The sequence below is a fragment of the Bubalus kerabau genome, chromosome 18, assembly GCF_029407905.1.
Source record: "Bubalus kerabau isolate K-KA32 ecotype Philippines breed swamp buffalo chromosome 18, PCC_UOA_SB_1v2, whole genome shotgun sequence".
Lineage (NCBI taxonomy): Eukaryota > Metazoa > Chordata > Mammalia > Artiodactyla > Bovidae > Bubalus > Bubalus kerabau.
Genome location: NC_073641.1, coordinates 6,498,366 through 6,515,931, shown reverse-complemented (window position 1 = coordinate 6,515,931; position 17,566 = coordinate 6,498,366). Strand labels below are relative to the sequence as shown.

Here is a 17,566-nt window from a genome sequence, read left to right as displayed (position 1 = left end):
TCTGCAGAAGTGCTTTGCAATGGATGAAGGAGGCAGTGTTTCTCAGTCTGGTCCATGGAACTGCCTCAGAACCCGCTAGGAGGCTAGTTAAATGTGCAGATTCCAGGGCTCTGCCGAACAATGGACTAAACCAGCACAGGGGTGGGGAGGGCAAGGAATCTCATGGCCAAAAAATCTGCAGTTTAAGAGACATTTGGTGTGCAAGGACTGCTAACGCCTAAGTTGTATGTTTATTTCCAACTTCAAATGTATTTCCTAAGACATTCTGCTTGTACCCACCTGAATTACCACGGGTCAACAGAGGGACAGGCAAAGGGACTGGCGTTTCCTGGTCCTACCCTGTGGGCCAAGCACTACTTGAGACCCTTGACCTACTTTATCCCACTGAACCCCTCCCCCCTCACCCACAAGGTACCATCAACCAATGTAGAAACTGACACTCAGAGAGGCTTAGCCACTGGCTGAAGCTCACACAGCCAGCAGGAGGCAGGGTCAGGGTTGGAGGCTACACACTGACCTCTGCGGCCTCCCCAGAGCTCCATACTAGCTGCTGGGGGCCTTGGCCGTCTGTGCACAGCCTGGCGCCCACAGCAAGCTGGGGGCGCGTGGTGAGCGAGGGAAGCAGGAAGGGTGCCGAGGAGCTACAGACTGCAGGGAGGTGCCGCTGAGGCCCCCGCAGAGCACAGCAGGACAGGGGTCCCTCGGCCCCCTGACCTCCCCCGCCCAGCAACAGCCCGAGGAGCCCACGCTCCCCCAGCAACAGGAAAGGCCTGGTGTTGGGCCCGAGGTCGTCAGGCAGCCAGGGCTTGGCTGGGAGTCAGCTTCCCATGCGTCCAGGCCACGGAGCGAGGGTCAGGGCTGGGGGAAACAGCTACGGCCCCCAATGTGTTTCCAGATCACTGGAAACAGGACGCAGCCGGCAGCTCCACACCAGGACACGACAACATCCCGAGCACAGACGCTATAAATGGAAATGTATTCTTAGAGGGGCAGGACCTGAGCGGAGTTTTTCAGAAGTGACCCATCATCGGATAAAAATACAGACGGCCTTTAAATGCTGAGCAGCAGGAGCTATTCGGGGATTAGATTCTCATGGCCGTGGCTCCCCGCCAGGGCACGGCCTTCTACAGAGATTTAAAAGGAAGAAACCATTGGCATTGGGGTTTTTAAGTTCAGAAGGAGCGAACTGGGGGGAAAGACAACTGTGCCAAGACACCTGTGGAAGGGGCCCCCTTCAAGGGACCCCAAATGCCCTTTGACCTCCACCTGCTCGGGGGATTCAGAATCACTCAGCCATGAGACCTCCTTTTGGACAACAGTTCAGCTACTGGGGAAGTGAAGGCTGAGTTCTGGCTGGTCCTGGGGTAGAAGCCTAGGACAGGATTAAGGTTTGAAAAGATTCGCAGGCAAGGAAGTATCACAGAGAAAAAGCTGGTGTCATGGGAGGGGAAAGAGCATGCACTGAGCACCTCCCATGAGCCAGTCTCTTAGCTCACAACTCCCCAACGCAGCCTCAAAACCATTCAATGTCTCAAAATGAGGTTCGCCCCCACTTTCACAGGAAAAGGAACTGAGGCTCAGAAAAGACTGGGTCGAGAGGCTGCGTTTCGGGCTGGGTCCCTGAGTGCAAGAAGACGAGCGGACACGAGGCCAGGGCAGCGGGGAGAGAGAAGCCCGGACAGCGTGAGAGCTCTGGCCAAGGCTCACGGCTCTGGACGCCCGAGGCCACGGCTCAGCAAGCGGCAAGACCGAGGTCTGTGTCTCCGTCTGTCCAAACGTGAAGTTACGGCGCCAAGCTTGGGAGTGGCTATGTGCTTTAGGAAAAGAGGTCTGGCTCACAAGTGAAAAGGTGGGATGTTCAGACAGTCCCAGGCAAAAAGACGCAGGAAAGAGATCAAAGTATTCCCCTGTTTGCCTGGCGGAGAGCTTGCTTAGGGTCCCTTGGGCATATCCTGGTACTTTTCAGTTATTCCATAATAAACAGGTTACAAGCAGGAAAATAACGGCAGTCAGGGTCTTCACAAGACTTGTTGTGGGCTCGCCACCCCTGCCTCTCTATTATCGGCCCCTCATCCCATGACCCCACTCTTGGTTTCAGAAAGGCTCCTGCTGCCCAGCTCTGTCCCTTCTACAGACTGTGCTCTCATCTGCAGCATCCCTCTCTCTGCCAGCTCAACCCCGCTCCATTGCCGAGTGCCCACTGTGGACAGAGCACTGTTCTTGGTGTTAGGAGTACAATAGCAGTCAAGACATAAAACTCTCTGCCTTCACTTAGCTCACATCCCAGGGGACACAAACAATAATGAACTCATATATGCCAGTGCCATGCAGAAAAATAAGCCACGCTAGGGAGATAGAATGTCATGTGGGTGCTGCTTTAGGTGGGTGTAAGAGAAGGCTCATCTGACAAGGTGACACGCACACAGATATCTCATTCAAGTGGGACAGCAGCCATCTGGCTGTCCAGGGGTGAGAGCTCCAGGCTGAAGGGATGGTAAGTGCAAAGTCCCTGAGGCAGAGAACATACCTGGCAGGTTTCCCAAATGGCAAGGAGGCAGATACAGCTGGACTGGAAGATGAAGTCAGAGGCCCCAGGTAGTTCTTTAAAACTGAGCTCACACACCCTTTCCTCTGAGAAGCCATCTCCAATCAGCATCAGGCTGGCTGAGGCACCCTATTCCAGCTGCCACGGCCCCTGAGCTGCTCTCTCTCATCATTTGGCACACAATATACATGTGTGTGTCATACATGTGTGGCACATTATGTGTGTGCAATCATGAATGAACAACACAGCTAACTCTGTCTCATTACTATTGTTGGTGTCTTCCATCCACAGGTGAATGGATAAAGGATATATATATATACACACTTATATATGTATATATCCATTTATCCAAGGATATATAGACATACACACACACACACACACACACGAAGTGAAGTGAAGTGAAAGAAGCTCAGCCGTGTCCGACTCTTTGTGACCTGGTGGACTGTAGCCTGCCAGGCTCCTTTGTCCATGGAATTCTCCAGGCCAGAATACTGGAGTGGGTAGCAGTTCCCTTCTCCAGGGGATCTTCCCAACCCAGGGATCGAACCCAGGTCTCCCGCGTTACAGGCGGATTCTTTACGGTATATATACATACAATGGACTACAACTCAGTCATGACAAAGTATGAAATTTTGCCATTTGCAACAACACGGATGGACTTGAGGGTACTACACTAACGGAAATAAGTCAGCTAGAGAAAGAAACAGTGCCTATTGTCATTTAATGTGCGGAATCTAAAAAATACAACAAACTAGGGAATATAAAAACATTAAGAAACCAAACCTGTGTTACTTTATTATCACTTGTTTTTCTTCTATCTGTCCTTTATAGTGTGGCATCATATTCATTAAAAAAATACACTGGTGTCGTCTTATTTTCACAGATACGAACTCTTCAAGGGCAGGAGCTGGTCTTACACACTGTGGGGGCCTCAGTACCGGCACTTGAGTGGGGAGCATAATTTTTAAGCAATAAGAGATCCACCGAGTCACATAAGACTGGTGGTCTTTCTGGGCCAAGAGCTCACCTGAGATGTGCAGGCGACTCTCCTCAGAGAACCTCGTGGCTTCCTAACCAGCCCCCAGCAATGAGACATCACGGAGGAGACCTACGGGAGGCAGGGGTGTGCGTGACTGGCAGTGGGCGGGCAGGGGGCCTCCTCCCCACTCCCCATTTCCCCCATCTGCCTCCACCTGCGCTTCCCCCACCAGCACACGGCTTAGCTGAGCCCTCGCTTTCAGGAGAGCCCACAGGGGAAAATAAAAATTTAACACCACTTCACCAGGGGGTGATTATTCACGGAGAGAGAACACTCTTCCCTTTGAAAATGATCCAGGAAACAGCAAGCATCCCAAATGCATCAGCGGGCCCAGACACCGATCCCCGAGTTGCTCACAGCGCCCAAGGAGGGGCAACGAGGCATTATGTGCTCCCCAGTGGAAAACGCCCACCCAGGCTGGGCAGGTACTGGGATGAGAGAGGTGGGCCGGTGGAGCCTGTGGCAATCAGAGGATCCACAGCCCACCTAAAGAGGGGAGAAAGCCTCCTAGCTCGGCCTGTGGCCAGAAGAAGGGCAGCCAGATCAGAGGAAACCAGAAAGAAATCTGGGGTCTTCCATGAAATTACCAATCTGAACACGATGGTGGGGATCGGTGGTAAAGAATCCACCTGCCAGTGCAGGAGGCACAGGTCTCTTCCTGGTCCAGGAAGCCTCCATATGCTGTGGCGCAACTAAGCCCATGCGCCCAGTACTGAAGCTCACGCGCTCCAGAGCCCGTGTCCACAGAGAAGCCACGGCAGTGGGGGGCCTCTGCACCGCAATCAGAGGGCAGACCCTGCTCTCTGCAACCGGGAGAAAGCCGTGCAGCAGTGAAGACCTAGCTAACGCCAGAATAAAAATAAATACAATAAAAATGATGGCAACTGGGATTTCCAGGGTTTTTTTAATTCGCTTTTTGTTGTTTAAAATAAAATAATATGCACATCAAAGAAAACACTCCTATGGCTCAGATTCAGCCCGGGGACTGTTGGTGAACTTGGCCTTCAATCTTGAAGTATTTTTGTTACAGAATACACAGCAGGACTGAAAAGATAACGAGAGGGCAGCAGGAGTTGGACGCTTAGAGCTAGGACACTGAGACCACGAGTCCCTGCGTGGCCAAACAGGGCTTCTCAGGCATCGATTCTAGTGGCTGCCCAGATGCAACAGCTGGGACTGGATTCGCAATGTCTGCCAAGGCCAAGGAACTGGGGGCACTAGCGACAAGCTTCCTGGGTATTCAACAAAGCTGATTTAGTTCAGACCCATTTTAAAGTTAGAAAAACGGAGGTTCGGGAAGCAACACTGAATTGCCTAATGTCACAAATGAGAACTACCTGTGAATCCTATCCGGGGCTCTTCCCATGACATCAAGGTGCCCCTACATCTACCAAAGACTTACCTCAGAGAGGAGTCATCTCTAAGTCAATAATGCAAGCTAATAAGAAAATCTGATTTTAACAGTGATTCATTTTATCCATAGCTCTGTCGGGACAGAACCTTTTCTAACCAACGAGGGGGTCTGAGCCCTGACGAAACCACATGACGATGCTCCCTAGAGCACGCACACTGCCCCAGCTGAGGGCCTTGAGCTGGCAGAGAGGCCTGGCACCAGAGCGAGCCTGCGCCCACCTGGGAGCCGAGGCCTGCCTTGAGTTCGGCCCGCCTCCCACCCACTCGGCGTGAGTCACAGTGCTCGACTCCAGTGTGCTGGCTGCGAGACCTTCAGTTTTACTTGGCTCCTGAGCAGAATGTACTTTTCCAAAGGACATTGATTCAACTGAACTTGAGTTTTGCAATGCCCTGGCAGGGGCAAGGCCAGCCTCCCTGAGCACACACTGTCCCAGGGAATGAAGACCAAAGAATGTGGTTATCACCTCCCTCACCTCCTCCTTCCTTCTCCCCAAGCGGGAGGATCAGTCCATCCCCTGGCAGAGTCCCTTGGCATGCCTGCCATGTCACAGGTAACCCAGGGATGCCCCCACACTCTACAACCCACCCCACTCACATCACTGCTGAGGGCGGTGGGAAGAACACAGCCTGGAGGTCAGGCTGGCAGTGGCTCAAACATCAAGTGCATTGCGTATCTGTTGACTTTTTTAAAAACTAGACCACTGTTTAGAGCAGGTTTAGGTTCGCAGGAAAATGGAGCAGCAGGCACAGAGATTTTGCCCATATGTCCCCTGCTTCCACACCTATACAGCCTCTCCCATTATCAACCTCTCCCACAGAGTGGGGCGTTGGTTACAATGCAGACCTGCATTGACACGCTATTATCACCCAGAGTCCACAGTCTGCATTAGGGTTCACTCTTGGCATTGAACACTCTATGGATTTTGACAAATGGAAAATGACATACATGCACCATCACAGTATCATGCAGAGAAGTTTTACTTACTATACAAATCCTCTTACTCTGCCTTAATAACAGAATTCCTCCCTCTCCCCACCACCCCAGGCAACCACTGTTGCCTTTTTCTTTTTCTACACTCTTGCCTTTTCCAGAATGTCATACAGTTGGATTACATAGGTATATAACCTTTTCAGATTGGCTTCTGTAACTGAGCAATATGCATTTAAGTTTCCCCCATCTATGTCCTGGAGAAGGCAATGGCACCCCACTCCAGCATTCTTGCCTGGAAAATCCCATGGATGGAGGAGCCTGTTGGGCTGCAGTCCATGAGGTCGCTAAGAGTCAGACACGACTGAGCGACTTCACTTTCACTTTTCACTTTCATGCACTGGAGAAGGAAATGGCAACCCACTCCAGTGTTCTTGCCTGGAGAATCCCAGGGACGGGGGAGCCTGGTGGGCTGCCATCTGTGGGGTTGCGCAGAGTCGGACACGACTGAAGCAACTTAGCAGCAGCAGCAGCAGCATCTATGTCCTTTCATGGCTTGGTAGATCATTTCTTTCTAGTGCTGAATAATAATCCAGTGTCTGGGTGAACCACAGCGTTGCTGGTTTTTCAACGCGTGAGGTGTCACGGGTCTGCTAAGCCAGGGGCTCTACTGCCTCATTCATTAGCTGTGTGCCTTTGGACAAAATTTCCCCTGAGCTTTCAGTGTTTTTCATCTGCAAAATGGGAATAAAATTACTGACGGCCTCACGGGAGTAAGGACTGTAAGCGGAAGGACACGTAAGGCACTGAAGACAGTTCACAGCAGGGAGCAAGCACACGGCAGATGACAGACGTCAGCTGCAATTTTCATCACTGATGAAACCACCGCGATGGTGTGGCTGTCGCTGCCACTCGCGGGCTTACTCTTGCCTTCTCTCTGCAGAGCAGCATGGCGGGGTGGGGGGTGCGGGCTGCTCGAAGGGGAGTGGAGACAACCCTGGCTTGTCTCACACCAGCTGGCATTCTAATGCTGACTCTGTTGAAGCAACTAGCCGGACCTCTTTGAACCCCTGTGGATTACATACACCCTGATTCTAGTGTGATTTTGAGAAACAAATGGGATCACTAACTGGAATGCAGAAAGAGCCCTTAGCACCCAATAGGCAATCACAAAAGGTGAGTTCAATGCTATGAGGGAGAGATCCCACATTTCCTGTCAAAGCCTGGCTGAGCTCCTGACGCAGACAAGGCAAAGAGTGGGTGTATTAAAGGATGGAGATGCAAGCCTACTGGTTAGTACTAGGACCAGAAGGAGCGACTTCAAAGCAGAGTGCCTGTGGGGAGAGGCAACTGCTGTCCTGCCCAGCCAGGACGGAGCAGACATCAGCCAGGAATGGGGGTGGTAAGTCCTATGCAGCCTCGCTGGCTGGCTGTCTTCTTGGTAGCGAATGACAGCAGAGGGCTGAAATTCAGAGGCAGTGGCCAAAGCCAGGCAGTGTTCCTGCAGTTTCTGAGGGGCAGGACGGGGGACACAGGGTCAGTTACAGGACAGCACCCATCAAACAGCTCACACGTGCATGCAAGTTCCATGCGACTGCAGGGCCTGCACCAGGACTCCTCTCCCACGAAATCACCCTGATCTTTTGTCTACCCAGGACCCACCTGCCTGGGAGACCCAGCTGCCCGACATGCACCCAGAATGGCCTGTGATGCCGCACACCTAACCGTGCAGTGTCGGTGACCCTGGGAAGGAGGGACTGTCACCAGCCCCACAAGGTGGTGCTGCTCGGGCGCCCTGGAGCTGCACCCAGACCCCTGGCTCTCAGATTCCCCAAAGCCCAGAGGCAAGCCTGGCGTGTGCAGAATCCACCTCACGGTTCCCCAGCTCTGCTCCTGCACGGCTGCCCATTCATTCATTCACTCAGCATCCATCCTGCAGCTGTCAGCAGCATCTACTCTGTGCTGGAGGCTGAGCTAGGACCTCAAGACCCAGTGTGAACCAAACAAAGGCAGCCCCTGCCTGCCTGAAGCCAGAGTCAAGCAGAGGTCTGTAACAAATGTGTAGTCACAGAGGAGATGAGTACCAGGAAAAGAAGGCCTCCCCACCATAGACGAGCCGAGGCTGCGGGGTGCACGGTCCCAGAGGGTCTGGCCTTTCTCTGTGAGTCCACATTCTCCACTTGCTAGCAGTGGCCTTGGGAATTCGCCCCACCCCCTCGTGCCTCAGTTTCCCAGTTTGTCAAGCAATGCCCCCCTCCCTGGGTGGCTCTGAGGCGGTCCACATGTTAACACGTGGAAAGTGCTAATTTAGCACAGCGCCTAGCCCCATGAGTGACTGCTCACCATTTCACCTATTACTACCAGGCATCAGGGTGCAAGGTAGAGAAGACCACAAGCGTTTTCTTCTTTCCAAAGGAGAATCTCATTCTCTCCTCAACAAATCCCTGGGAGGGCGGTCTCAGCAGAGGTGGGACCGCTGGACCCAGGAAATCAGATCAGAAAGAACAGCACAGTGGGACTTCCCTGCGGTCCAGTGGTTACAACTCCACCTTCCAATGAAGGGGACGCGGGTTCAGTCATGGTGGGGGAACTAGGTCCCACGTGCCGTGGGGTCTGGTCAAACATTTTTTTGAAAAAGAAAGAGGGGCACAGTGAGGTCCCTATGGGTCCAGAATGAGACAGATGGGAGGGTCCCAGGCCCCCAGGCTGCAGCTGCTTCACACGGTGGGGAGTGCCCACACCCCTCTTCTCCTGCCCCAGGCTCCCGTCCCCACTCTGCCCTCTGCTTACCTCTCCCTGCCTGGCCTTTCCTTCTGGACTGTGCCCAGGCTCTCTTGACCTCAATAGCACAGAGCTGAGGTTCTGAATTCCAGAAGGACTTGGAACATTTTTAAAATATTTTTTATCTGGGCTCAGGAATGCAAAAAAGAAAAAAAGCATGTGCGCGCATGCGCACATGTGCAAATGAAAGACCCATTAAGAATCTTCATACACAAACAGTAAGGCTTTGCCAAGCCGTGAGGGAAGGATCAATACCACATCTGGGAGAGTAGTTATCCTGGGATGGTGGTGGGGTGGGGGGGATGCGTCAAAGATGGAAATGGGAGATAGGTAGAGTCTCTATGCTATATGATATGCCCAATATAGTGTATGAAAAGTTCTAAAAAAAAGCTTAAAGGTACCAAAAAAGAAATCAGATGCTACAACACGAAAGTGAATGACTGACGCACACAACACGCATGAACCCCACAGACTGAAAGAAAGAAGGCCGGCACCCACATACCGCAGGGTTCTATTTCTGTGACCCTGAAGGATGGACAAAACTAACCCATGGTGAGGGAAGCCAGGGGAAGGGTCCCCTTTTGGCTGGGGTCTTGACCAGGATGGGACGTGACAGAGCCCTCTCGGGAGCGGGCAATGTTCTGTGTCTGGATCCGGGGGTGGGCATATGCACATAAAAAGCCATTGAGCTGTATGCTTTATGGTGAGCTATACTTCAATTTAAAAAGTAATCAAAAAGCTAAGAAGTTAAGAAGAACATCAAATCATTGGCCATTGAACCCCGGCACGGGCTTAGTGTAAAAAAAATAGATTCTTTTTGAGTTTCTTTCCATACCAATTTGATGTTTGATTCCGTCATTTACACATCCACCCATACCTCCTCTGCGGACCATCTGAAAAAGGTACAAAAGGCAGATACACAGGGGAAGTGTTCCCAAGCCCAAAGGACATGGGCAACCAGGTGGGAATCCTGATTCTGCCCTTACTCGCCGTGTGAGCTGGGCTGAGGGACGCCCCTTTCTGAGACTCAGTGATCTGATGAGCAAACGTGGTCAGGATTAAATGAGATAGTGCTCAGCACTGCACTGGGCACACAGCAGGCACTCAAAAAAAAATGGGGCCTGTTACTATGGGTCATGCTTTCGCCCTCCAGAGCAATGTTTTACCAACTCCAAGTTGAGACTGACTAGGGAATTGAGGGGCTTCCCTGGTGGCTCAGCTGATAAAGAATCCACCTGCAATGCAGGAAACCTGGGTTTGATCCCTGGGTTGGGAAGATCCCAGGGAGAAAGGAAAGGCTACCCACTCCAATATTCTGGCCTGCAGTCCATGGGGTCGCAAAGAGTCGGACACAACTGAGCAACTTTCATTTTCACTTTTGCGGGCTTTCCTGATAGCTCAGTTGGTAAAGAATCCGCCTGCAATGCAGGAGACCCCAGTTCAACTCCTGGGCTGGGAAGATCCGCTGGAGAAGGGATAGTCTACCCACTCCAGTATTCTTGGGCTCCCCTTGTGGCTCAGCTGGTGAAGAATCTGCCTGCACTGTGGGAGACCTGGGTTCAATCCCTGGGCTGGGAAGATCCCCTGGAGAAGGGAACAGCTACCCACTCCAGTATTCTGGCCTGCAGTCCATGGGGTTGCAAAGTCAGACACGACTGAGCAACTCTTACAGGGAGCTGAGAAATCAACTTAGTGGGCTATGACCAGCATTTTAAAAAATATTACATGGGACTTCCCTGGTGGTCCAGTGGCTAAGACTCCACACTCCCAATGCAGGGGGCCTGGGTTCGATTCCTGGCCAGGGAACTAGACCCCACATGCCAAAACTAATAAGGATCTGGTGCAGCCAAATAAACAAATACAATTTTTAAAAAATGCTATAATATTTAAAAGTTGGAGGGCTGTAGCCTTGAGCCTGAAGGGCTACAGTCCATACCATCACAGAATTGGACAGGACTGAAGTGACTGAGCACGCACACAAAATAAAGTAAAAGGCATCTTTCTGCACTGCCTGTATAAAGGAATCACTGCCGTGCTGAGGTTTCACATGTTGTCCACTGGGCTGCGATACAGAATGCCTTTCTTTTTCTTGGCAATGCCTTGCAACATGTGGGATCTCAGTTCTCCAACCAGGGATTGAACCCTCGTCCCCTCGTCAGTCTTAACCACTGGAATGCCAGGGAAGTCCTTATAAACTGTATATTTCTTATATAGGGTAGATGTCAAAAGTGATTAAGAGCCCTGTTCCACTGAACTCCACACAGCTCTGTGACATAGCAGGTACCACCTCAACGTGACAAAGCTTGGTTCTTGGAATCAAATAGGAGCAATAATGTAATATGAGAATAATTCTAGTATCTCCAAGAAAGTCAGATGTTTGCTTTTTTTTTTAAAGCCAACATGCTCTGACGCTAAGGGCAGATGAGGGACAGCTGGTCAGAGCAGGTGGCTTCAGACGTGAGCACTCATGCTCAGACCTGAATCCCTGGGGCTGGAAGAAAGAGGTCTCATGGCTGCACAGCCTGACGGTGTGGCCAGCTCGGCCGGGTGTCTGCCCTTCAGGAAGAGCAAGGTGGCTCCAGGGGAGCGTCTGCAGTCCTGAGTGAGATGGTTTTAGGTGGAACCGAGACAGGGCAGCAAATCACCTGGTGAGGGAGCTCCCCGCACTCCGCTTCTTCACCAATCTCCTGAACGAGAATAGGAGAGTCTCACTTTGGGTCTGTGGATCTTTTTAACACCGCATAATCTCACTTTTTAATAAATCCAAGAGCAGGCTTCAGGCTTTGAACTTTCCACCAGCAACAGCCAAATTTTCTTTGAAATTCACATCTTTGAATTTTATGGATACTTCGCATTCACAGCAGATGATGTTGGTCTTACCTTTTGTTTTTAACTCATCTGTTTAAATCTTTAAAGTAAGTCCACATAAATAAAATAGAAAGTTTATAACAGTATGGGTAGAGGTAGATATGGCAAAAGGTGTCAAAATGGCCCGGGAATGGTATAAATTTAATAAAACTGCTAAAAACTTCCGAAATCTGTGGAGTCCTACTGTGGCTTTCTACAGCCTGACATCAATGGGCGTCACTAAAGGACACACCCTTTGCTGAGTAAGGGGTGACAGAGCTCAGGAGAGAAGAATCAGAGACCCTTAAGGAAGAGCAAAGTCAAGGCCAGCCAGCCAACCAGCTGTGGAGAACTCTTCATGGACCCAGGATTTTTTCAATAGAATGGTTTCTACCTCTGTGCCTTAGAACTCAGGTCACCGTCACCAGGCCTTTCTGCAAATACACACTCATTTTGCACGGCAATAACGAAGTCTCTGGGCTTCCCGGGTGGCACAGAGGTTAAGAACCTGCCTGCCAGTGCAGGAGATGGGAGAGACACAAGTTTGATTCCTGGGTGGGGAAGATTCCCTGGAGTAGGAAATGGCAACCCACTCCAGCACTGTAGCCTGAAAAATCCCATGGACAGAGGAGCCTGGCGGGCTTCAGTCCTTGGGGTTGCAAAGAGACAAATCACGACTGAGCACCTGAGCGTGTAACAAAGTCTCCATTAGATTTGTCCTGCCATACTTCTTTACTCTCCCCCTTTAACTAGAGTCACCCTTGTAAACTTTTTGAGATCTGAGTCTTAACAGAAGCACACAGACAGTAGGGAAAGTTCCCACACAGTCTTCAGCAGTGTCCCCTCGTGTTACATCGTACAGAACCAGAGAAACCCACAGAAGAGCTTGAAACTAGATGAACCCTGGTACAGTGCCATTAAGGAAAAGACAAACTCACCTGGGATTTTACCAGTTTTTCCACTAATGTCCTTCTTTTTCTGGTCTAGGACCCAATCCAGGATCCTCCTTAGTCTCCAGTCTCTCCTTGTCTGTCATGACTGTAACACTTTGGAAGAGGGTTTGCCACTTACTCTGTAGAATCCCTGTCAAACCAGGACTGCCTGGCATCTTCCGGTGATCCAAGCCAGGCTGTGCATCTCGGGGACGAATCCCACAGGGCTGTCCCCTTCTGAGAGCTCCACGCTGGGCACATGAGGCGGTATGTCTCATCACCCGTGCTGCCAGCCTCGATCACTCGGCTAAGATGAGGTCTGCAGGATTCTCCCGGCCGTTGTCAGCCTCGATCACTCAGCTAAGATGAGGTCTGCAGGATTCTCTCGGCCACTGTCAGCCTCGATCACTCGGCTAAGATGAGGTCTGCAGGATTCTCCCGGCCGTTGTCAGCCTCGATCACTCGGCTAAGATGAGGTCTGCAGGATTCTCCCGGCCGTTGTCAGCCTCGATCACTCGGCTAAGATGAGGTCTGCAAGATTCTCCCGGCCGTTGTCAGCCTCAATCACTCGGCTAAGATGAGGTCTGCAAGATTCTCCCGGCCGTTGTCAGCCTCGATCACTCGGCTAAGATGAGGTCTGCAGGATTCTCCCGGCCGTTGTCAGCCTTGATCACTCAGCTAAGATGAGGTCTGCAGGATTCTCTCGGCCACTGTCAGCCTCGATCACTTGGCTAAGATGAGGTCTGCAAGATTCTCCTGGCCGTTACTACTTCCTACTTTGTAATTACTAAATATCTGGGGGGAGATACTCTGAGACTATAAAAGTATTTTGTCTCTACTTAAACTTTCAACCACTAATTTTAGCATCCATTAGCAGACTTTAACTGAACAATTATTGCTGTGGGGTTTTAATGGTGACTTTTAAATTCTGTCATTTCCAGATTTATTAATTGAAATTGCCTGTGCCCTCCCTCTTTTGTTTTGGTCTTAAAATATATATATATATATATATACACACACACACACATACATATACATATAATATATATCTCAGCAGGAATTTACAAACTTTCCAGGAGGCAAAGCTGGCCTTGAGAGAAATCATCTCTTTCTACGTTTCCACTGGAAAACAGTCCACAACCCAGGCCTTCTTCCTTTCCATGTTTTCTCTTCACCTGCTTCTGCCTCATCCATCACCTCGATTTTCAGAGCTGGTGAGCACCAGGTTGGCCTGGTATTGTCAAAAAAACCTAGGTATGCAGCATCCATGGAGTCTAAGCTAGGATGGACATTCATTCACTCCTGGGTCATAGCACATGCTCTGTTTACCAATCCTGAGTGCCTACTGTAAGTGCGAGCTCTGCATGAGGCACCTTAACCTAAACACACTCTAACCTTTACACCACCTTTATCAGAGCTGCAAGCGCCTTCTCATTTTACAGATGAGGAAACTGAGGCTCATCCGTCTAGCTAACAAACATTTAGTGTCCACAAGTGCCAGGTACCACTGATGGTGTTTGAGAAAGGACAGTGAACGAGACAGGCAAGGCCCATGAACTGAGGAACTGGTGTTCTCGTGGACGGGATGGACAAAACAGGGACGTGGCTGTTTCGAAGTGTGCTAAGTGTACACAGGAGCACACAGGGTGACGTGGGGAGGATCACGGGGACACCGCAAGGCTGAGTGGTCAGGGCGGGGCCTCTGAGCAGAGACCTGCGGGGAGAGACGAGTCGGCCATGCCGAGACCAGGAAGGGCCTCCAAGCGGCAGGGTAAGCGGGAAGCGTGGTCAAGCTGGTCACCCAGCATCAGTGCCCGCACGGCTGGAGCATGGGGAGCAGGGATGGTGCAGGATGAGCTCGGCGGAGACGGGGGAGGGCGGGTCTCGCAGGCCCCGGCAGGCGGGGGAAGGCCTCTACTGTCCTCAGCAGTGGCTGTGCAGCGGCACACTGAGTGCCCAGGAGGGCGGACCCCATCTTACCCCGAGTGACCCCAGCGGTCAGCGACAGTGCCAGGTTCCGGCTGAGGCTGGCCCGGCCTCCGTCTGCCCCGGCCAGGCCCTTCCTCCTCCACACAGCACCGGCCCAGGCCCTTAGGCAGGGCTCCAAACACTGTGGAACTCAGGGTCTGGCTCTGGAGTATGTTTTTGTGCTCAGTGAGACACAAGGGTGCGGCCGACACCCTGGCTCCATGCTCACTCAAGATCACTCTGGGTCTCTCAGTCTGGAAGGACCTGAGCCCTGGACGCACACGAGGCACCAGCTCCCACCCAAGCTGGTCTCAATTCTGCCACACGAGCCTCGGGGCAGTCTGCTTCTTTCACAGTTCTGCAATTTGCACACTCTTGTTCCCATTTCTTTCTGTAACGAGTTCACAGTCATGCAGCTTGGCAGTTAGGGCCCAGGCTGCGGAGCCAGGAAGCCTGGGTTCAATCCCGCCTCTGCCACTAGCCAGGTGTCCCTGGGTAAGTTAGCTAGCTCCTGGTGTATTTTAAGAATCAGGCGGGTTTCATTTTATTTGTTATTATTATGGTTTTATGACCTTGCTATGCAGCATGCAGGATCTTAGCGCCCTGACCAAGGATAGAACCCATACCCGCTGCACTGAGAGCATGGACTCTTAACCACTAGACCACCAGGAAGGCCTGGCTCCTGAAACGTACAGCGTTCATAATAACAGACCCTGTACCACCTCACAGCAACGGTCGTGATGAAATCAGATAAGAGATGCAAGAAGGCCATGCAGGTGCCCTGAGACCGCTGCTCGGGGTTAGCTCTGCCCGTCACCAGCATGAAGGGCCAGGTAGGTCGGCCTGCCCCCCCTTCAGAGTACCAGCCCCACTGCCGGACACAGCAGGGGGACCCTGTCCTCGTCCTCACTCTGAGGACAGGGACGAGTCCGCTTCACCTGTCTCTCCCCTCCCTGGCATGCAGGGGCCTGGTCCTGAATAAACGCTGTTTGTTCAAAGAATGAATAAGTAATGAACAAACATGTAGGAGAATGGGGTGGGTAAATGTGCGTCAAAGGTAAGATTGAAAACTTGTAATTACTCAGGACAAACACTGTGAACAGCTCCTCTGGCAGAGCTGGGGGAGGAAGAAAAGGCCTGAGGCACAGCACTGCTGAAAGGCAGAAACACCGCGGGAACAGCCAACAAATAGTAAAGAACCCCAAAGGACTGGCTTTGGGGTAAGAGGAATCAGGCTCCCACGTCCAGGAACCACCACCTACTGGCTGTGCTCTGGTCTTGGCGAGGCCACCATGTCCAGCTGGGCAGGCTGTCCTGCCCAAGGACACCTGACCGAGGCAGGGGGTGAGGGCTGGAGTCTCGCCCGCACTCGGTCAGAGGAGGTGTCAGGGCTGTATCAGGCTCCAGGGGCCCCACCCAAGGGGCTTTTAACATGACTCCCCCCAGAGGTGGCAGAGAGGCAGCCAGGAGCCCCTGGAAACCTGCCCAAGTGCTCCACACCTCCGTCCCCACCTGCAAAGTGGAGCCAAGGAGAGCTGCTGGGCCTCACCATGCGGGCAAGTGGCACCATTGCCTCTGCGACACTCGTTTATTTCCACGCGTTCTGTGCCCAGGGCCTAGAACAACGCCTGGCACACGGTAGGCAATTAGTGCATCTGCAGAACACACGAGTGAGTGACCGGGCTAAGGCACCACCCGACTCTTTCCCCACAGGCAGCCTGTATGTGAGTTAGGCCCTGAGGGATGCAGGGGGCTCGACCATGAACCCTAGTACACTCGCCCACCCCTCAGTTGGGAAGAAAGGCAGAGAGGGCGAGGCTAATTGGAGGCTGGAATGCAGCCTTTTTCAGTCAGCTGGGAAAGGCGATAAGGAGGTGGCCATGGGAATCCGGGGACTGGGAGTGGGGAGGGACAGTCCATTCACACAGTGCAGGGAGGTTAAGGTTCTGGCCCCAGTGGAATGTGGGCTGGGTGTGGGGCTGGGCCTGGGAGCAAAGTTCCTGAATGACTGGCTGGCCGGGTCAGGGCCCCAGTTCCCTCTTGGGAACCTGCACAGCCAAGAGCAGTGTTTCATCAAAACAGGAAAAATCATAGAGGAAAAATGCGCATGTAAGGGCACTGGTATTTACAGGGAACGGCCCTGCCTCAACCCAAGGCCTGAAAGATAAACTGGAGGTCGGGGTGGGGGTGGGGGTGTGGGTGGAGACACAGAGAGGGGATATGCATGGGAGCAGAGCCGTCCCTGATAAGGTCACCTGCTGTCCCCGGGCCTGAGGGAGCCCGGGAAGTGATGAACGGGGCCTGGGCTAGGTGGCAGGAGCAGGCGATGTGAGATTCAAGAAGTCACAATCTCAGGGAGGTTCTCCTGGCGCCAGGACCTCCTGACGGGTGCTGCCGTCCAAAGTGCTTCGGAAACAGACGTGCTCTCACAGGTGTTACCTACAGGCAGGAAGTACGGACCTTGCCCCAAACCTGACACGTAGGAGCCTCGGGATCCTGGGCAGATCCCTCACCAGCGCCCAACCCTCTTTGCTTTCTTTGGACAACAGGGCACTCCTCCCCTGGTCCACAGGGCACTCGGAAGGTCAGCTGAGAGTATGAACTTGGACCTGCTGGGCACACAGTAGGTTCTCCCCGGGTTCCTCTGAGCCGCCTCGACACCACCAGCATCACCACTGTGACAGGCGGTGATTCGGCAAAGGCTCCTGGGCCCCACCCCACGCTTCCGGGATACACAGTCCTGCCCTCTGTGACTTTCTTCTGTAGCAACACAAGGACTCTGGTCGCGCCAGGTGCAAGTCGTGAGTGGCTCCTCCAGCGTGTGATGCAAGGCCGCAGCGCGTCACCACCCTCACCTGGACACTGAAGGAGGCTCTGACGCGAGCCGTTCACAAAGACCTGCTTAGAAAGCCTCAAGGGGCAAAGACTTCTCTAGGATAAAGGTCACCCCCCCAGATGTGCCCTGTGAGGCCCTAGCAGCCTGGCCCGGCTGACCCTCACATCCGGGGTCTGCGGGGCTCTGCCCCGCGGCCACCTGCACCCGGACAATGTTCCCTGCCTGCAGGGCCCGGGCCCATGCTGACCCCTCCCCCCCTCCCCCAGTGATCCCG

At 52.6% G+C, this 17,566-nt stretch overlaps 1 protein-coding gene and 1 long non-coding RNA gene across 3 annotated transcripts in view; one reads left to right on the top strand and one right to left on the bottom strand.

The window, feature by feature from the left end:
* Positions 1 to 17,566, bottom strand: part of ERGIC1 (endoplasmic reticulum-golgi intermediate compartment 1) — a 115,964-nt gene that overhangs the window by 74,583 nt on the left and 23,815 nt on the right. Inside the window, exon 1 of one of the 2 annotated variants that reach the window (XM_055554712.1) lies at positions 6,224 to 6,708. The exons of the other annotated variant lie outside the window; for it this stretch is intronic. Within the exon in view, the coding sequence (XP_055410687.1) occupies positions 6,224 to 6,237 (14 nt within the window). The 5' untranslated portion in view covers positions 6,238 to 6,708. Of the gene's footprint in view, positions 1 to 6,223; positions 6,709 to 17,566 lie in introns of those variants that run through there. 2 annotated transcript variants of the gene reach the window in all.
* On the top strand, positions 14,211 to 17,524 carry LOC129632955 (uncharacterized). The gene is made up of 3 exons (XR_008704770.1): positions 14,211 to 14,259; positions 15,041 to 15,289; positions 17,006 to 17,524. It is a non-coding gene; the product is annotated as an uncharacterized LOC129632955 (long non-coding RNA).